We start from the raw sequence: 21516 nt of genomic DNA, 5'->3' as shown, positions 1-21516 counted from the left end.
TATAAGATCTGATTCCATCCAGACTCACTCCAAAGATAAATCAGCTGTTAAACAACGTATTCTAATGTCATTTTTAATACATTCCTTTTTTCAATTTTTTAGATTTATTTATGTATTATGCATACAGTGTTCTGCCTGCAGGCCAGGAGAGGGCACCAGATCTCATTATAGATGGTTGTGAGCCACCATGTGGGTGTTGGGAATTGAACTCAGGACCTCTGAAAGAGCAGTCAGTGCCCTTAACCTTTGAGCCATCTGTCCAGCCCCTTTAATGATTGTATAGCTGCCATAAGATATGCTAAAGAAAAACCAAAATTTTAGAGAAACCATTAATTCCAAGTTTAAAAGTAATCTCTTTAATTTTGCCTACTATAACAATATATTCAAGATTAAAAAGCCCTTTGTTTTTACCATAACATTTTATAGCTTTGAAACCCAAAGGATATTAACCAATATATATTATAATAAAAGAGGAAAATAGTTACATGGTGATGTAACTCTTTTTTTTTTTTTAAGATAAAGTAGGATTTCCTTATTTGAAAACTTTTTGGAAGATGGCTCAGTGGGTATAGTGCAGGCCCCACAAGTACAATGAGAGAAATTTGGATCCCAGTGCACCCAGAAATGTTGATCATGGGCTCCCCCACTGGAATCCCAGAGTAGGCAGCTAGCTGGACTACCCCAGTGCAGAGCTCTGGGTTCAAGGTGAGACACTTGACTGCAACATGCAAGTCAGGGCGCCATCAAGGAGAGCACCCATCGCTAGTCTCTGGCTCCCACGCACATGTGTGCCCACACACACAGACACTCATGTGTGCGTGTACATCACACACATAAGCAACATTTAAAATTATTTTCAGAGGCAGGTATGGTGGCACATGCCCTTAATCCCAGTACTAGGGAGGGTAAGAAACAGGCAGATCTCTAGGAATTCAAGTTTGCCTGGTCTACATAGTGAGTCAAGGACAGCCAGAACTATGTAGAGAGACTCTGTCTCAAAAAAACAAGAAGCTGCAGAGATGGCTCAGTGGTTAAGAGTATTTGTACCTCTTCCAGAGGACATGGGTTCAATTCCTGGTACCCACAGGGCAGCTCACAACTGTCAGTAACTGCAGTTCCAGGGGATCTGACAGCCTCACATAGGCAAAACACCAAAGCCCACAAAATAAAAATAAATAAAATAATTTTCTTTAAAAAAAATTATTTATTTATTATTTATACTGTGTTCTACCTTCATGTATGCATGCCAGAAGACGGCACCAGATCTCATTATAGATGGTTATGAGCCACCATGTGGTTGCTGGGACTTGAACTCAGGACCTTAGGAAGAGCAGCCAGTGCTCTTAACCTCTGAGCCATCTCTCCAACATAACAAAACAATTTTCATTTTAACATTCATCGTATGCAGTACTGTGTTACATAAGGACATGTTCAGTAGGGTATAACACACACTGAGCCCACTCCTCCACACAACCCTCCTCCCTCCCTCCCTTTCTTCCCTTTTGTTCCTTTTGTTCCCCTAACTGGTGTTGCTTCTATTTTCATGTCACATGTACAGATGTAACTGTATGTATCTGTATTAAACCCAGGAACTCTAGATGACAGAAAATGTGGATTTGTCTTTCTGAGACTGGCTTAATTGTTATAAAATGACTGCATCTATTTTCCTGCAAATGACATTATTTTATACTTTATGGCTGTAAAAAAATTTCATTATGTGTTTAAACCACATCTTTAAAGCCATTCCTCAGTGGCTGAATGCCTGGTTTTGTTCTGTGACTTTGCTACCGTGAGCAGTGCGGTAATAAACACTGATGTGCCAGAATCTCTGTAATGTGTTGACTCGGGGTCATTTGAGCAAACACTCAGAAGTGGTACAGCTGTGACATATGCTAGCTCTATTTTTAGTTTTGGAGGAGCCTCCATACTGCTTTGCAGAGTGAATAGACAAGTTTCCACCCCACCCATGCCTCATAAGTCTCACTTTTGTTCATTGTGGTAGCAACATTTTTGTTTCACAAAAGAGCCTTTTCAACACCAAATCAAGTAACTTAGATGCTTGCTAGGTGCCCACTATGAGCTGTGTGTCATGCTAAGTTCTGTGCAGGCTATAAAGCAGTGTATTCGTGGCCCCCACACTTTTTATACACAGGGGTAAAGATGAGCCATATACAGGAAAAATGAGAGAGAACATGCTCCAAGCTTACAGAACTGTGTCTTCCCAGGGTCCTGGCTTATCTACGAATCCTATCACATTAGCAAGCAGTATAACACGTTTTGTAGGTAAGTCTAAATTTACTAGATCGAACCGTATTACTCATTTTGACCTAACTAAAAATGACTATTTCTTATGGTAACCATGGTAAGAACATAATAAAGGGTCAAGGAGAAATAAGTATCTGAAAATAAGGCCTGAACAAGTATTTGTGAGGAACAGGGAACTTCAGTGACCAGTCATCCTGGTTTTCCTGGGAAATGAGACTGATGGTACATACACCAAGAAAGTCCAAGGAAAACTAGGGGAAACAGGCACATCAAGTCATATTAGACACAGAGTAACAGATTTGATTTGATAGGTCACTTCTAATTTTAAAAACATGAGATGAAGGCTCTCTCTGCTGTCTAGGCTGCTCTCCAACTCTGGGTCTAAAATGATCCTTGTCTCAGTCTCCCAGTTTCTGAGAACCATGGGCAGAACCCACTACACCAGGTTTATTTTGGGGATACATACGCTTACCTTCTCAAGTTTGCCTGCTTTTCCTTTCTGTACAGCAACCAAAGGTACTCTTGTGATCTCCACGGGCCAGAGCCGGCAATCAGCAATTCGCTTCTGGAAACTGCAAATTAAAAAACAGCCCATAAGTACTACATGCAAACATGGACCAGTATAACTTAAAAAGAAATATTCTTATTTTTTAAAAAAATTGTGAATAAAATGAGCTACTATGAGTTCAGTAGTAAAGAAAGTACTTGCCTAGTCCTGGCTTCACTTCAAAGTACTAAAAATAAAATCTATTACCTAGAAAGTAATGGAACACATGTGTGTGTGAGTGTGTGTGTGTGTGTGAGAGACAGAGGAAAGACAGAGCCAGACAGTGTCTGCTTCATTAGGCAGGTGAATTTCTCTTTGTTTTTGAGACAGCCCCTGAGTACCAGGATTACAGATGTGCGCCACCATGTGTTGGTATACACCTTACCCTTGTTCATTCAAATGCTGACTTCTGTCCCCCAACTCTTTGGTTTCAATACAGACACTGCATTGTGATATTTAGTCTAAGCATCACCTGTCTCAACTTTGTGTAAACATGCCAAAATAAAGCAACTAGCCACAATGTTGAGCAAGGGAAAGGAAGAGGAAGAGAGGGAGGAGCCAGAGGACAGGAAAGAGTGGGAGAAAAAGGGCAGATGAGAGCTAGGAGAGTAGATCTGGAGGACAGACCTTGGAACGACATGGAGAATGAACCAGATCTAAGATTTCATAAAAAGCAAGTATAATGAGTAAAATCTAAATGCTAGGAAACTATGATGGCTTGGAGGTTTAAGAGGGAGTAATTATTGCCCAGCATCATGTTCTAGGTAACTAAATAAACCCAGTCTCTGTGTGGTGATTTGGTTATACAGCTGTTTAGGATTAACAGCAAGCTTTACTAAAAGAATATCAATAGTAAATATTAATCGCTACTTACAACAACCATGCCTGGCTAGATTGATTGTTTTTAAAGGTTTGTTTGGGGCAGAAGAGATGGCTCAGAGGTTAAAGCACTGGTTGCTCTTCCAGAAGTCCTGAGTTCAATTCCTAGCAACCACATGGTGGCTCACAACCATCTATGACAATATCTGGTGCCCTCTTCCGGTGTGCAGGCAGAACACTGTGTACATAATACATAAATAAATGTACATTTGTTTTTATTTTGTTAATTATGTGTTTGTATGTGACTCTGTATGAGTTATGCATATCAGTGCAGTATTTGCTGGTGACACTGATCCCCCAGAGCTGGAGTTCCTCACAAGTGAACTGCTTGATGTGGTGCTGGGAAGTGAACCAGTGTCCCCTAGAAACATAGCCAGTACTCATAACAGCTGAGCCACCTCTCTAGCCCAGGTGGTTGATTCTTTAAAACATTCCTAGGTTTATATAGATTTATAAAAATAATTTTACTTAAGTGCTAACAATTTCAAGTAACACATCTTTTAGTGCCATATGGCAACATAAGCCTGGTAGGAGGTTAAGACAAGAGGATTATAAATTTGAGGGCTGCACAGTAAGTTCCAGGCCAGTCTGGGTTACATAGCAAGACCCTCTCACAAAAGCAAACAAACCACTGAGGAGGTTTGGGATGGTGGTGCATGTCTTTAATCTTAGCACTGGAGGACAGAAGCCAGAGGACTGTGAATTTCAGGTCAGCCTCATCTACATGGGGAGACCCTATCTATACAACAGCTACAAACAAAAGCATCGAAACTGTAATGGCTAATCTTATCAAGTTGGCAGGACTTACGTCTACTATAGAGAGATACATCCCTGGGTATACTCCTGAGGGTGTTTCTAGACAGGGAAAGGCCTGAGCAGGGGAGACCTATACTCAGACTGGATGTGGTGGCAACACCCAGTGAGCTGGGTCAGTAAAGGGGAAGAGTGGACAGCAGCGTTCCTCTGTTTCTGTCCCCTCGTCCAATTGAAAGCTAGGATTTTTTTTTAATTTTTATTTCATTTTATTATGTATGCAATGCTCTGCCTGAATGCCGGAAGAGGGCACCAGATCTTATTATAGATGGTTGTGAGCCACCATATGGTTGCTGGGAATTGAACTCAGGACCTCTGGAAGAGCAGCCAGTGCTCTTAACATCTGAGCCATCTCTCCAGCCTGATTTTTTTTTTTTAAAAAAGCTCCATCAGAGAGTTGAGGTAAAGGGAAAACTATAATCTGAAATTTGGAGACAGGAAAAAAGAGGATCAAAGCTGAGATCCACTTTACAAATAGCCAAGGTACAGTAGACAGAAAATGGGGAAAAAAAAAAAAAAAGAGCTTAATTGTAACTTTGGCAAATTATTAGAGACCAAGAGTTAAAAAAATTCCAGGAACCTAGTTTAAAAAGTTGCCTGTTCTTGTGGATATTAAATGCAGGAGAAACCTTATGCTTCAAGAAGTGGTGGGAAGCAAATGTTTTGAAATACCCTCAAATGTTCTTTTGTTTTGTTTTTGAGACAGGGTCTCACTATATAGCCCTGGCTGACCTGGCACTTGCTATGCAGACCAGGCTGGTCTCAAACTGACAGAGTTCTACCTCTGTCTCCCCAGTGCTGGGTTTAAAGGTGTGCCCAACTTGTTGTGTTCTTTGTAAGAAAGGTCTGATCTTTCAGGAAAACTACCAGAACCTTGTGTTCTAAAAGACAGTCAGCTGGACAACTCCACCTCTGCCCAATCTTCCCTCAACAAAAGGTTGGGAGGAAGAAAAAAAAAGACTATGAAACCTTTCTGTGAACAATGACCCAAGGACTCAAACCTACTAACCCCCCACCCCAAAATCACCCAGCAGATTTCAGCTGAGGAAGCAGCAGAACAGAGTCCCATCCTGACAGGAACTCACAGATTAGCCCAAAGAAGACAGGGCAAGAGAAATTAATCGGAGGCCTGTGGTACAGCCACAAAAATATTCCCTGTGTCCAGCTCCTAAGCAGATCAAGACCAAACCCCACACTAAAATCCTTAGACTTTGAATTCCTATTTCCCCAAATGTATTCTGTGCGACACAGCTGTTAAGGTCGAAGTCTGGCATTTCCAGATAACCTCTGAGCCTCGTCTATGAAGATGGACTCCCTTTCTCAGCAGGGTTCTCTCTTTGCCTCCTGATCTGGGGAACCCCAGGTCCCCTAAGGAGCATTACATAGTCCTCAGGGAAATTTACAGGCCTTACCCTTTCCTGATAAGAAACCTGTTCAGCAAGCACATGGGGATTCCTGGAGACACCTATCCTATACTAATAAGATGTCTTGACTTTCAACCAATGACCTTTAACTGTGTGGAGATTTTCCACCACCCATAGGATAATTAAGTACTGCTTTCCCTTCTTATGATAAGGCTGTTTTATTACATGTAGATTAAGTATCCCTGATGTCCCTAGCTCCAGCAAATTAAACACATTCACCTTCAAAACCCCTCTACTGCCTAAGGTTTATAAGTCCCTGATTCATGAAATAAAGTCCATCCCTCCATCATGACCACCTGATCATTTATTCTGGGGAAGGAAGGGCTCCCTGAAGAATCTCTGCGGAAAACCCCAAGTTTGGCTGGGCCACCTGGGACATGCTCGTGACTTCTGTGAGCTTCTGCTGTTAGCTGGACTGCCAGAACTGCCCTCTGGGTGGTTTCTGGCTTTCGCCCACACCCCTGCTGTTAATATAGTGGCCTAACCAAGAGGCTGTAACACTGCATTATTACCACAGGCTTTTGGATCATCTGAGTACCAGCAATCTCATTTTAAAAGGGCTAACAGTAACGCCCAGTGGGAAACTCATTTCCACCTCCCCTGGTGAGCCTGGGAGCCTCACCTAGTACATGAGTGCTCTAATCATTCCTGAAACAGAAATGAGACCTTTGATCTTGGGAGTTTTTCTGTTCCTGTCCAGAAAAAAACAGTGCCTGGACCAGCCTGATTTGTGGAACCCACCCAGTAGCCGAGATAGGAAACAGTACAACAGCTGAGCCCTGAGACCGCCCAGGCTACCGTCTGACAAGGAACCACAAACGTCCAGATACCAATACAAATTAAAGAGGACCAGTGGCACAATGGGACCCTCATGATGGAAGAAAATAGACCCTGACAAGTTGTCCTCTGAGCCCAGACAAGATGAAGTGGTGCTCCACAAAATTTGAGGCAGATTAATTTAAAGACATGGTAGCTCAGAAGTGAGTCATCCATGATGTCTGTGGGGTCAAATTATCCCCAATCATGGACTACTGGAAAAGCGGCAGGCCCTGCACCCCCAAAAATCCCACTTACTGAGTGTCATAGCTCACCAATCAGATTCACTAACAACTCGCATATCCAGTCAAAAGCCATTCTGTACTCACTACAATTATCCTGCAAAGCCAGGTATGGTGGCACACACCTGTAATCCCAGCACTTGGGAGGCAGAGGAAAGTGGATTTCTGTGAGTTTGAGGCCAGCCTAGTCTACAAAGCAAGTCCAGGACAGCCAAGGCTACACAGAGAAACTCTATCTCAAAAAAAAAAACAAAACAAAAACCCAAACAAACAAATTATCCTTCAAAAGGAGATAAAGGTTTTCTCCAACAAAAAGTCAGCCAGCAGTAGCTGCCTTGTGAGGAAAATTGTCCATGTATATTGATGAGCAGATGAGAAGTGCTACGGGTCACAGAGAAAAACACTGAGTCACAAATTCAAATACACAGAACATGAGGAAATCACTAACCATTTTATAAGTTAAAGTAAAATAATTAAAGGTATGCCTTATTCTTATATTGATCTAATAAATGACTATTTGCTCAAAATAATATGAGCAACAGTTTATCCTCAGTAAAACATTAGTCAATCAAATCCATCAACATAGAAAAAGGGTTACATGTGACCAGGTAGGGGACCAGAAGTATACCTCTGAAATACCTGCTCAATTTTTCTTTTCTTTTCTTTTTGTTTTGTTTGTTTTTGAGACAGAATTTCACTGTGTAGTTCTGGCTGTCCTGAACTCACTATGTAGACCAGGCTGGCCTTGAACTCACAGCGAGCTGCCTGCCTCTACCTCCTGTGTGCCTGGGATTAAAGGAGTACACTACACGGCCTGGGTCCTGCCCAATTTTCCAATAAATGAAAAACTATTTTGAAAAACAAACAAACAAAAAAAATTTTTTTTAAACCAGAGCTAAGGACTGTGACTACAGGCACATTGGCAATCCTGTGTTTCTCATTTGTAACCAGCTTTCTATGTCAGAGACAGTACTGTAGAGTATTAAGCCTCCTATCTTTCCTTAGTAATGATGCCCTGACTCTGGCTGGTGACAAGTGTCCAACTAAAACAATGTATTTTCTAGCATCTGTTTCATCTAGAAAAGACCCATGAGACATAAATAGGGGTTATTAGGTCCCTGCAAGGTTCTGAGGGCAAAAACCCTGAGGACATCCACCACCAGCACGTACCCTTTCAAGTCCACACGGGTTCTCTTCCACCATGTTCAGTTGTTGCAAGCCAGAATCCCACCAATCAGTCAATCAACCCACTTTTCTTTCTCTTTCTTCAGTTTCATGTGTGTGAGTGTTTGTTCACATGTACATGAGTCTAACACATATATGCCTGGTACCCACACAGGCCAGAAGATGGCATTGGATTCCCTGGAGTTACAGATGGTTGGGAGCTATCATGTGGATACTGAGAATCAAACCCCTGGTCCTTGGCAAGAGCAACAACAGCTCTAAACTGCTGAGCCAGCTCTCCAGTCAAGCTTGTAGGGGCGTAGAGGTCTTTGTACTGACAGGCATGCACTAAGGGAAGCTGGAATGTTAAACACACACAGTTGTTCAGGAAAAAAATGCAAAACCTGCTTTCTGCCAGAAGACTGAAGCAGATATATTTTCTAGCCTGGTGACTTCTGTGCAATCTATGTGGCCAGACCCTCCTCATAAGCTTGTTTTCTTCAGTCAATCTATAGAACATATCTTTACAGAAGGTGTCACATGCACTTGACAGAGTTTCAATGTAATGATGCCTGATCTGTATTTAGCTTATTTTGTTCCACACCGAGACTTAGGGATGCTTTATTTTGCACATGAGATTGAGTTAATCATCACAAGAATAGCACCAGATTATGCTGTGCTTAAATAAGCCAAAAATAAACAACTCTTGATGTCTGAACCAGTACCAGTTGTATTGCTCTAGGCCGCCTTTTAGCCTCCTTTCTTGGCTGCCTGTGAAGGTCTCACAGACACCTCACCCTAACACACACACACACACACACACACACACACACACACACACACACACACACGAGCTCTAGCAATCTTGAGCCATGAGGTAAGCTAAAGCGAAGGCTGTTCCTGGGTTTCTGAGGATACTGCAGAGCCACTATGCATGTCAGTTCTAGAATTATTTTATGTAAGTCAAAAAGAAATGCTCACCTAGGAAAAAGTCCCTAGGGAATCTGTTATCAGCAGATAAACAAAATGTCAAACTGATGCAAAGTGGAAGAGAAAGTTTCACACTTTAACTCAAATGTGAATACAGTGAATGGAGGGAAGAATAACATTATTTCCACCCCCACCCCAGTCCTTTTCTGTTCTCACCTTGCAACTGCAGAAGGATCGAGGTAGCAGCGGCTTTCCAAGTCCCAGACAATCCTTTTCTTTATGCATTCTGCTTGGTTCCTAAACTCCCTGTCCTGTGGAATAATAAGATAGCAATTCCTGGTCTTTGTGTGTGCTGGCTTCACTCTGTCAGTCTGTGGGCACTCTTGCATGTGGCAGCTATTTCAACTGCTTGGAGTACATGAGATAACCTTCAGATATAATGCTCTGCTTACATCAACCCATTCCTAAGTGCCAAATCTTTATGCATATAACCTCAGTCCGTGATTCTCATTCAGGATGTACATTAAAATCATTGAGGAGCTTAAAAAAATGAAAGTGTCCTAGAGAGCAGCAGTGCGTTACTCATTCATCCATTTTTAGTGGAGCTCTGGAAGGGGCTGGGCAGGAGCCTGTATGTGTGAACCCCTGCTCTCGGTTCTTGACTGTGGATGGGATGTGACAGCTCTCTCAGGCTCCTGTGTCTGTGACTTCTCTGACATGACAGACTGTAATCTGGACCTGTGAGCTGAACACTCCCTTCTTTTCCTGAATTGCCTGCATCAGAATATTTTACCACAGCAATAGGAAAGAAAATTAACACACTACTGTCATTGTCTTAAAAATATTTCCAGGGGCTGTATGTAGTGGCATGTCTCTGCAATCCTAGTTCTGAGGAGGTTGAGGCAGAAAGATGAGTTCAAGGTCAACCTAGGCATATGTTGAAACTCAGTATTATTTAAAAAAAAAAAAAAACAAACAACAACAACAACAAAAAAAAAACACTAGGGGACTGGAGAGGTAGCTCAGAGTTTAAGAGCACTGGCTGCTCTTCCAGAGGTCCTGAGTTCAATTCCCAGCAATCACATGGTGGCTCACAACCATCTGGAATGATATCTGTATACATTATAAAATAAATCTTTAAAAAAAAATGTAGTCCTGGTTGGCCTGGATCTCACTATGTAGACAAGGATGGCCTCAAACTCATGAGATCTTCTAAGTACCAGGATTGAAGGCATGAGGCACCACACCTGCCACCTTTACATGTAATTTTAAAGTGCAGCCAAGGCTGAGAAACAATTATGTAAACTAAAATATAGCATAATATCTAAATATATAAAATATAATATAAATATAAAATATAAAATATAAGGTAATTATAGTTACTAAACAAATGATGAGAAAATCATGTCAGCAATTTTTAAATGTTGCTAGCCTTATTACTAGTTTAGATATTTAGAGTCAATGAAAAGAATTCAACATCCTCATTTCACTAGTTATTTTTCTGAATGTTTCTACTGATGTTTGTTGACTAGTACAAGAATTATTTGCAACCACTTTTTTATTATTTTCCATGACCTTGATAATTGATTCCCACTAGTAAAGAAGTGAATAAGTAAATTAAAATATGTCCACTCAATGTCATATCATATAGAAACAGTAAAAAAAAAAAAAAAGAAAAAAATAATGAAAAAAATGTAGTGATACGAAAATACTCACTACTTTATGAAGTAAAACAAAGCAAGTTAACTTATATAATAGCCTCTAAAAATGATGGGGACAGTATCAATATGCATGTACTTGTTATGCCCAAGTCTCTTGAAACCCAAAGACCACTAAGGAGCTGATTCCTCTGCAAATGCAATAGGGTCTTTTATTACAAGCTTGAGCTCAGGCCCACATTGTCACCGATGCAGTGATATGGAGTGTAGAGACCCGAGCTCAGGGGGAGGAGGGTTTTTATTTTGGGTTACAGCAAGGTTGGGAAATTTCAGCTAGGCAGTTTTATGATTGATTGACATTTAGCAAATTATGGGTGTCCAGAGGAAATTGTTTTCCCGGAGGGCCAAGCCAAATCGTAATTGTCATCCTCTTGTAAAGAACACCTGGGTAAATTCCAGGTATTCTCTGATTAACGATTGCTAGGGGTGATGGTTAAGTATTACTGGCTAATACTTAACCTTGGGCAAGGGACTCTATTGTCTTCTTCCTGGAATTGGTGACCTATAGCCTAGTTCCTGGGACTGGTGACTTTTGGCTTGTTGTGGGGGTGTCAGGCCTGGTTCTCTCATACTAGTATCTATTGATGTGTGAGGAAAAACTGACATATTTCCCTGCTTCTGATGTGAGTAAGCACAATCTACACCTAATCCAGGAGAAAAAAAAATACTGTGGAATAAATAGAGAAGTAGGAGTGGCTTCTTGCTGTGTTCTAGATCTGAAAATAATGTGACTGAATGCTTCCCCGAAGTCTGGATCCCCTAAGGAAAGACAATTAAAAAAATCTATGGTGTTTTTGTCTGCGTGACGTGCGTGCCGGCTGGCCAGACGAAGGTGTCAGGGCTGCTGGAACTGGAATTACACACCGCTGTGATCCCCATGTTTGTGCTGGGAAGTACATCCAGGCCCTCCAGAAGAGCAGCCAGTGCTCTCAATGACCAAATCATCTCTCCAGCACCAAGAAAAACAATTTTATCTGTAAATTTTGCTATAACGCTGGCTGAACATTATTTAACCACCATTGGAATCATCATCAAATGGAAAGGCATTTTCCCATCACAGATAGCCTAATATAACTGTAGCTACCTGGGAACTTTTTGTTTTCTTTTAAACACTTGTTTTTGTTTGTTAAGCCAGACCTTCTAGAATCTGACTCTCCTTCCCTTAGGAAAGAGAGACAGGTTCTGTCCCTTAGTTTTCATGTCACTGCACTTATTTCTTTTGTATGTACAAGAGGCATCTGGGAGAAACAATAACAAAGTAACTACTAGGGTAACAAGATGGAAAATAATCTGGAAGAAGACACAGACATGAAAGACTCTTACTGTATACTCCTTTTTTCTTCCTCTTTTTCTTTTTTGTTCTTACTTGAGACAGGGTTTCTCTGTGTAGCCTTGGCTGTCCTAGACTTACTTTGTAGACCCAGCTAGACTGGAACTCCCAGAGATTCACCTGCCTCTGCCTCCCCAAGTGCTGGGATTACAGGCATGCACCACTGCACCCAGATTACTGTATACTGAGTGACCAAAGAATTGAAATTTGTTTTGAGGGGGTATTAGTTTGGGGTTTGGAGCACAGGTCTGATTGAAGGCCAGCCAGGTGGAGACATGTCCAGCCATGTGGGGAAAGGAACTAGCTTTACTGCATTCTTTTCCTGCCCACTAGAGTTACAGTTGCTAGGAAACCAGCCCAGATAGCCAGGCCAGAACTGTTTATGGTCTTTGTACTAAAGTAAACCAATCATTTCAAAAGTCAATTTCCTTTACCCAATCATGTAATGCCAAGGCATGTAGCTCTCTGCTTGAGTTTTTTGTTTTTTTTTTCCCCCATTAAAAACCTTGTTCCCCTAGACTGCAGGGCTGCATTCCTCTCCTGCCTTCACAGGAAGTTTTGCAACCCAGGCTCGAGCACGTATCCAATAAACCCTCATCTATTTGCAGCAGAGAATCCTGGTGGTCTTTGGGGGGTCTCATGAACTGGGCATAACAACACTTCTTAATTTTAAATTTCAAGCTGTGTTTGGAAGCTGAATGTTTCCCAAAGATCTCTGTGTTAACGGCTCCGAGAATGGTACTGAGAGGCTATGGGGTCTTTAGGAAATTAAGCCTACTAGGGGGCTCCTAAGGCACAAAACAGAGGGGTCAACCCATCATGGAGCTGAACCTCCAAATGTGAACCAAAATAAAGCTTTTTTCTTTATAAGTTGATTCTCTTGGGTGTTTCATTATAGCAACAACTGAATAATCTACTTATCTACTCAAAAAGAAACAAATATAAAATAAAGAGTAAGCTGAATGTAAATTATTCTGTTTGCAGAATTAGATATATGATTTTGACACGCTATCAGTATTGCCAAAGACAGGTGTGTATGTACAAACTTTGGGTCCATAAAAAGTTTATAGTCTGTTCATGCACTGTGTTTTTCATGAAACCTGTTCTCTCTCACCTCAGGGTGGTTGAGCTCTCCTTCTTCTTCCTCATAGGGACCACCCACAATGAATGCATCAGGGATGTTGTTAGCTCCTGGAGCAAGAATGTTAGCAATAGGCCATTTTTTAGGCCGGGGAACAGGCTCTCTTTCCCCTCCAAGCTTCATATTTCCATTCTTGAAAACCATAGGGTAGTCCTTCTAAAACAATAAATACCAGATGTGAGGATACTTGTAAAGGCTTTGGAATGTATAAAAAGTCTCCTTAGTACTTTTTCCAGTAGAATTCTGAATATTATGTCTATACTATATGGTTCTATATAGGAGCCTGTACCCTTCATTCTATTTGTGCTAATGTATAACTGTGAATGATAGAAAACATGATAAAATGCAAATTACTATTTTTTTTCTTTTTTGGTGTTTTTGAGACAGGGCTTCTCTGAGTAGCCTTAGCTGTCCTGGACTCAGGCTGGCAAATTACTCTTTTTAAAAGTATTTTATTTATTTATGTACATGTGTATGCACACTTTTACACCAATATGTGTGGAGGTTAGATGAAAAACTTTTGGGAGTTGGTGCTCTCTATCCTTATGTAGGTCCAAAGAATCAAACTCAAGCCATCAGGCTCAGCAATAAGTGGCTTTGCTCTTTAAGCCATCCCACCAGCCCAAAGAGGAAAAATCAGTAGAAACCTGAAGATGGGAGCAGAACATGCACAGATGTGCCATTTGCAGTCATGGGTTGTCTCTGTATAGGAAAGCAACCCTCCAGACTTGCCTTAGGTTATTCCAGTTTTGGAAATGAGTCAGGTGTCTCTGGAACCCACCTAAGCCCCAGAAGTTTTATGCAAATTCACATTTAGGCTGTGGAAGTAGCACAGGTGAAGGCTTTAACTTATTGCACCTTGGGAATCTCCAGCAGAAAACTTAAGTATTCCTGTATCTAAAAATTTGATCTAAACAATACCTGGAATTAAGAGAAAGCATTCCACAATGATATACTTATGCAAAACCTATAAAAAATAATCTATGTATATGCATCTAAAAACTGGCAACTTTTAAATGTTGTACTTATTTTGGACCATAAGTATATGTTGATTTAATATAAACTACATGTAATGTGTAGATTGTGTAACCGCATAGGGTTATGAAAACATACATGTAAAACAAAAGTGAATGTTAGTTTTTAAGCCTAAAATGCATCTTAGCCATTGGTAGAGTGAGTTTGAGTGCAGTGTTGGCAGGGAGGAACATGGCCTGTGTAAATATTTTGAAGTAGGGCTTTACCTCTCCAACTGATGGAACTTGTAGACCAACAACGTAGTTATACTGAGGCCCCACAGGAATGAAAGACTCAGGCACAGAATAGGCGGCTTCTAGTGTGACCTTCAGTAGATTGCTTGCTGAGACCTGTGCTGGGGTCAGTAAGGGCTCTGCCACAAATACCTTCACATCGAGACTGCACTGCTATCAAATGAAATTATGCAACATTTATGAACATTGCCATAGGCATTCATTCTCTTTATTTACATTATCTCCTACCACTGTTCCAGTTAAACTCAATTATTTCCAGACAGAGGACTTAAATGTCTTTTCCCAACTACCAGGAGTTGAAGAAAGAGACAAAAGGAGAACTGGAGAATCTTATGATGAACTAGAGTCTTCTTCATTCTACAGCAGTGACGTAAAGTGCAAATACAAATAAGTATGGGAAAGGAATCGGATGATTCCACAGTGAATGTAACTAGCAGGCATGACATGGGAGTTCTTTTATTTTGCTGGCATGTATTCTATGATTATGTGGGGTGTATGCATGTATGCTGTATGTGTATGTGTGTTTAGGCATATATGTGCCACTGTATGTGAAGATTAAAAGATAACCATGGATATTGGTTTTCACTTTCCACTGGGATGTGAAGCCCTTTACATGGATGCTGGGAATTTGAACCTAGGTCCTCACACGTGTATGGCAAGTGCTTTACACTTAAACCATCTATATCACCACCACCTACATCATCATCGTCATCGTCATTGCTATTGCTGTTATTATACAGGGGTTCACGGTGTAGCCCTGGCTGGCATGGAACTCACTGAGTGCAGCCCCGCCAAGTGCTGGGATTAAAGGTGTCTATCACCTCATCCAGCTTTATAAAATACTCTTGTTGAGAAGCACCAAAGAGGAAGAGGATAATTAATTACTGGGCTGGAAAAGAACAGGAAACAATGATATTTGAGACTACTTTTATAGGATATCAGGAGTTTGTGACTTGGATCATCAAAGGAAATAAAGAAAAAATAATTCTGGGTCCAAAGAAAATCTACTGTAAAAGGGATTGAAACAGTGTGCTACTTTCAGCCCAAAGGTAAGAAAGTAGTTTGGGACACTGGAACAGAATGCATAAGGACAGGAGCAGTTCAAATTCAGTCGATGGAATGAAGCTACCATGTGCACTGCTTGCAAAGAAATTGGGACTTTGACACAGGTGCAGTGGATAAATCTATGAGCCACACTAAGCAGGGAAAAGATGTGATCAGACTTGCTTTTAAGTCACTATGGAAGCAACAGGAAGGCTGAAGTCGGGGAGGAGATGAGGTCATGTGCCAAGATTACTCATAATGATCCAATGAAAGCTGAGGTAACATAGAGCAGGTAAGAAGAAAGGGTCTAAAGACTCAAAAATAGGTTGTATTTGGAGATTGGTTATAATTAGGATCCATTGGTACAACTTAGGTCCTATCATGTAAATTCATGGATGAGTAATGCCATCAGCCCAAAGGACTAAGAAACAAGAAAGAGTAAGTTTAGGGGAAGACAGTGAGTTCAGTTTTAGGATGTTGTGTCTTAGATGATTATAGGGTGTCACTGCAGAGAGTTCTGGTACATTGCAAAGTCTCATATTCTGGAATTCAGGAGAAGGTATTGGCTGATAATGCTGAATTAGAAGTCTTTAACTAGAGGCAGGCTGCCATTCCTGCTGGGTAACACACTGTCATATATAATTTAACCTATTGGCATGCAGCTTAAGAAGCATTTCCAGAGTGAAGCCTTCCTTAACATACTTCTGGGCAAAGTAGCCAAGACCTTCTCTTTGTCTTATCGATTCATCATACTTGGTCATAATCCATGAGGTGAGACAGCCTTATTCATCCCTGTTTGCCAGAAACTAGTGCTGCAGGTATCGTGAGAGGAGGTGGCAATGCACCTGAACCAGACCTCAATATCTGGACTATGAGGTAGGCGGAAAACATTAAAACTTAAAACTTGGATTACCTTAGAGCCTGGTGAAGGAGTCTCCAAGGGCGACCCCTGCACAGGGTGTAATGGGACCGTTGTTTCAAATGAGTCTTCTCCTGTCACATCAAGTTGAGCCAAAGAGGAAAGGGTCAGATCAAGGCTGCTACGGGCACAGGGATGACCTCATTTCCCCCTGGAGTTTTTCAAAGCCTTGGAGACTAGGCTGTACACATTGCTGGGTATAGGCTTTATGAGTTTTGTTATTTTTGGCTTTTGGGTAGATTATACATCTGACCTTCTAGTAAAGGAAGAAGATCCACCACAGCTTGGCCAAGAATTGAGGTCTTCTCATCTTTCTGTTTCTTTTCCTTTGGTAAAAGTTCTGTCACAGTTACTAGAAAAGTGAAAGCAAAGAAAAACGAGAGAATTTCTAACCACTCCACCAGATGGCAAAGCTGCAGCAAGCGAGGTCTAAGTTAAAGATAAGGGATTCTGACGTGCTAGAGTGCAATGGTAAGAGTGCTCAAACGAGGCTTCAGATCAAACCCCACCACAGACAGCAACAGCAGCAACAGCAGCAGCAGCAGCAGCAATTATCCTGAAATTCAGGAGGGTGCATCACGGACTTCCGGTAGACAGTGAGACGTCATCAGCTCTGCCACTTCTGAACTTTCTGCCCTAAGTTATAAGGAATAGATCTAACCTCAGAATCATGTAGTACATATATGGAAAGGCAACTGATGTCTATAACCGTCTGGCAGAAAAAAGTTACTGCTCTATATCATCTGAAAGAACCTATCATATTTATCATAAAAAATTACCAACAGATGTGGCAGCACACATCTGTAATCTCAGCACTCAAAATTGCAAACTCAAGGTCAACCTGGACTACATGGTGAAAGTGTGTTACTTGCATATTTTTAGAAATTAATGTTCTTAGATAGGATCTCATGTCTCCCAGGCTGTCCTCAAACTCATTATTTAACCAAAGATAACCCTGAACTTCTGATCCTTCTTCACCTACTTCCTGAGTACTGGGATTACAAGCATGCACTCCTGTCCTGACTTTCTTCAGTGATGAACAGTGATGTGGAAGTGTAAGCCAAATAAATCTTTTCCTTTCCAAGTTGCTTTGGTCATGGTGTTTCATCACAGCAATAGAAGCCCTAACTAAGACAGGAGTGCAAACAGGGCAGGAATCTGGAGGTAGGAGCTGATGCAGAGGCCATAGAGGAACACTTCGTACTGGCTTTCTCCACGTGGCTTGCTCAGCCTGCTTTTTTCTAGAACCCAAGACCACCAGCCCAGGGGTGACGCCACCCACAATTGACTGAGCTCTCTGACATCAATCACTGATTTAAAAACAACCAACCAAACAAACAACCAAACAACCAGCATTTGGGAGGCAGAGGCAGGAGGATCTCTGAGTTGAAGGTCAGCCTGGTCTATAAAGCTAGTCCAGGACAGCCAAGGCTACACAGAAAAAAAACCTGTCTCAGAAAAACAAAACAAAAAACAAAACAAACAAAAACAAACAAACAAACAAACAAAAAAAGCATGTCACAGTTCTTGATGCCAGAAGCAAATGGAACAAAGGCCACCGCACTACTCCTCTACAGGAGAATGCGCTTCTCCTACCATAGCGGCTTGGCACTCAGGATCTCCCTGCAACGTGCTCAGAACCATGAGACTCACAGAATAAAAGTTTATGGGCAAGGTCATCTAACGTGGTTCCTCCGTCTGGGCTGAGCTCAAAGCTGCAAGTAAAGTTGTACTTTGCAGTTCCTTCCGGAGAGACCGTGATTTTTGAGGAGTCGCCGAGAACTATCTGATTGAATTCTGCACGGACAAAAGTAACTGATGTGTCTCCCTTGAAGCCTTTCTGTGGGCAGAAGCATCATGGTTCAGTTTTAAATAATAGCTTTTCTACATATCTGGCAACCTATCTGGACCTGGACTAAACATCGGTTTCTGTTTTTCTCTAACAAGCTACACTACAAATACAAATGAGACAAAGGGAAAATCGTTAAACAAATGCAGTTCTAGCTAAATGCAACATTTGACTGGTGTCATTTATGTTAAAATTTAAAACGATATCACTTCTTGTATTATCTGATTACAAAAATATAGTCACACATCTTTAAAAAGTGATAAAAATCACATAGGGAATTAAATTTCCTGTAGCCTTATTTCAATATACAGACATTACTAATATTTCATAATATATTTTTATGTTTTGTTATAAATATGTATACATGTATATATATTTTACATACACATTATTAAACAAATAGAGCTAATTAATTATATCCTTTTAAAGAACAGCTCTGTAAACTTCTGGACAGTGAATATTTTCCCATTTCATTATGCATCTAGTTTTAGTGGTTATTACAGGTCTATTATTTGAAATCCTAAAGTGAAATTAATCATAAGAATTAAGAGAGAGTTTTGATCCTTTTTAGAAGAAAGGGAAAAAAATTGTATGTCAGATGTTGTGACTCGTGATGAAATTTCACCATCTAGGAGGCTGAGACCGGAAAACTGCTGTGAATTTGATGCCAGCCTAAGCTTAGTGAAACTGTCTCAGAAGAAAGGAAGTAGGAGGAGGAAACACATAGTAAAACAGAAATTATTCGTTTCAACCCTATTCAATGTAGCATTCAAAAGGCCAGGTATTTTAGACACCGGACATTATGACTGGCTGTGTATAAACTAACAACACAGAACACTGGGGACAAGATTGTCATGCTCAGTGGGAAAAAAAATGATGCAAAACTTCAATCTTGACCCCTCCATGCCTCTAAATAAAGACTATGTGGGTTTCCAAGAGTCAGTTTACCAAATCATATCCATTTGTCACAGTAATGTGCACCGTTCTGCCTGAGGATGACCCCAGCTCCATGTCAGCACTTGGTCAAAGTCTCTCTGGTCTTCTGTGGCCTCTATAAAGATAACAAATGAGAGTCTGTTTCCTTGTGTTCCACATCATAACCAGGACCCCAGGAACTACAGATGCATTTTAGACCAGTGCCATTTACCCCGCCTTTGCCACCTCCGCTGCTGGAGGAGGTACTTTCAGGAGTTGTCCCAGGAGCATGGGTCCACTAACTGATCCTATGGTACTGGGATTTCCTTATCAAATGAATATTTGTAATGTCTTTTGTGTCAGCTCCTTTCTGGTAAATTTGTACGATATGAATTAGTTCATTTGTGTTCCTTGTGCTAGACTAACACATCACTTTAAGTCCGACTTCTCTTTATTCTAATCCACTCCATTTTTGTCGAAATCATTAACTAGCGAGGAAGAGTGACATGTAAATAGACCAAGAGATGAAAGCTTTGTGACAGCCCGACAGAGGATTGGAGAATGGGAAATAAGTTATGACTTGGTACATACCAAAGCCTTTACATATGTGCTACAGGAAAAAGGAAACTGGGGTTCATTGAGCAGGGATGTACTGAAGCTGGGACCTAACCGGACCTGAGAGAACATGTGTGGATATGCATGCCGAGAAAATCTCATGAGAGGTGAACTGAGACTAAAAGAATAGTTTAAAAATAAAGGCTGTTCCAGGGAGAAAGAAGTCAGCAAAAGGTTCAAAAAGCAAGCCAAGCACCTCAATATGCTTGGATCATAATACAAGAACAAATTTGGAGATGAAAGCAGAGAAATACAGTTCTGATGTATTATTAGGTCCAATCAGCTTCTCTCCTTATCCAGTCTGTGATCCTGCTTAGGGTGTCCCCTTTCCACCCCAGTACTTCGGAATTTTTGCATTCTTTACCTATTTATTCTCTTCCGTTTATCTTTCTAAGAGCAGATACCAACATTATTATTCACTCACTTTAAACATCTCCTAGTCCATGAAGATTCTCTCTCACTCGGGAACATTCACCGTGGCCGTGAATTCAGCCCACCCTCCTTCGTTTGTTTTGTTTATGAGGATGTGGGGTTTTTTTTGGTTCACCTTGTGGTGCTAGGCAGACAACACAGAGCATCTCGCACTCTGTGTAAACACGTCACTGAACTAGATCCACAGTCCCAGACAGAGAGATTTAGACTTTCTTACTGAATTAACTGTGACTCTGGACAAATGCCCAACTCTTGCTCTTGCCCTCAACAAGAGCTCATAAGCAGCTGCTCAGCTAGAGGAAGATGTAACTGGATCGGGTTCTGGATGAGGCGGGATCTTGGGTACAGGTGGGCTGGGCGGGAGGTTCAACCTGACCTTAGCTGAAGGAGAAGAGCCAGGAAGCCTGGAAGAAAAGATCTGCCGAGTGGGAGTAACAGTCCCTCCGAAAGGGACTGTCTTACCTGAGACAGAAGCAGATTATGTTTTCTGTAACTATAGCAACTAGCTAGTTCTCACGAGAACTTGTTCTTCCCCCTCCCCCAATCTTACGGGGAAGGAGGGTTGAAGCATGTACTCTGAAAACCACTCCCCTTGTGTGCTCTTTTTCCTTTGCAAGTTTGGGTAAAGTGCAGTTTTCCATCTTTCAGTTTTGTTTTCTCAACTCTTGAGTTCAATACTCACAAAAAATTTAGAACGCTAATGTAAAAGGAACTTTGATTAAAGAAGACTAGTTTACACTGCATATCAAAGAGAGAGACGAAGAGAGGAAGGAAGGAGAGAGGAAGGAAGGAGAGAGGAAGGAAAGAAGGAAGAGAGGTAGAAAGGAAGACCCTTTTACTAAACGTATGAGAGCACATTTTAGCAGGAGGCTCTTGCATCTCTTTCCAGCTACTTGGGAGGCTGAACAAAAGGATTGCCTGAGTGGGCATTTGAGACTAGCCTGGACAATATAAAAGCTCTTTTTCTTTCAAATGTAAATTAATAATTTAGGTCTTTTCTCAAAATACCTATACCTTAAATGCTGACTCTTGGATCTAGAGAGATCATTCAGGGGTTAAGAGACCTTGTGCTCTCCTAGAGGACCCAAGCTAGACTCTCAGTACCCACAGGCATATCTGCTTGTAACTCCAGCCCCAAATGATCCAGTGCCCTTTTTTGGCCTCTGTGAATGTCTGTGCTCGCACAAAGGTAAAAATACAAATAA

The 21516-nt window shown here is 41.2% G+C and overlaps 1 protein-coding gene across 1 annotated transcript in view; it reads right to left on the bottom strand.

The window, feature by feature from the left end:
* Cfap70 (cilia and flagella associated protein 70) overlaps positions 1-19360 on the bottom strand; it is a 55422-nt gene extending 36062 nt beyond the window's left edge. The window contains exons 1-8 of the mRNA XM_055606439.1: positions 19298-19360; positions 18154-18340; positions 16754-16852; positions 16495-16574; positions 14511-14690; positions 13243-13425; positions 9297-9391; positions 2738-2837 (exon numbers count right to left, since the gene is read on the bottom strand). Coding sequence (XP_055462414.1) covers positions 2738-2837; positions 9297-9391; positions 13243-13425; positions 14511-14690; positions 16495-16574; positions 16754-16852; positions 18154-18340; positions 19298-19360 — 987 coding nt within the window. The remainder of the gene's footprint in view (positions 1-2737; positions 2838-9296; positions 9392-13242; positions 13426-14510; positions 14691-16494; positions 16575-16753; positions 16853-18153; positions 18341-19297) is intronic.
* Between the last annotated feature and the right edge of the window lie 2156 nt (positions 19361-21516).

The sequence above is a fragment of the Psammomys obesus genome, unplaced genomic scaffold (genome assembly GCF_907164565.1).
Source record: "Psammomys obesus unplaced genomic scaffold, mPsaObe1.curated_primary_1811, whole genome shotgun sequence".
In the NCBI taxonomy this organism is placed as follows: domain Eukaryota; kingdom Metazoa; phylum Chordata; class Mammalia; order Rodentia; family Muridae; genus Psammomys; species Psammomys obesus.
The sequence above is the reverse complement of the archived record's forward strand: the minus strand, read 5'-3'. Positions and strand labels throughout refer to the sequence as shown.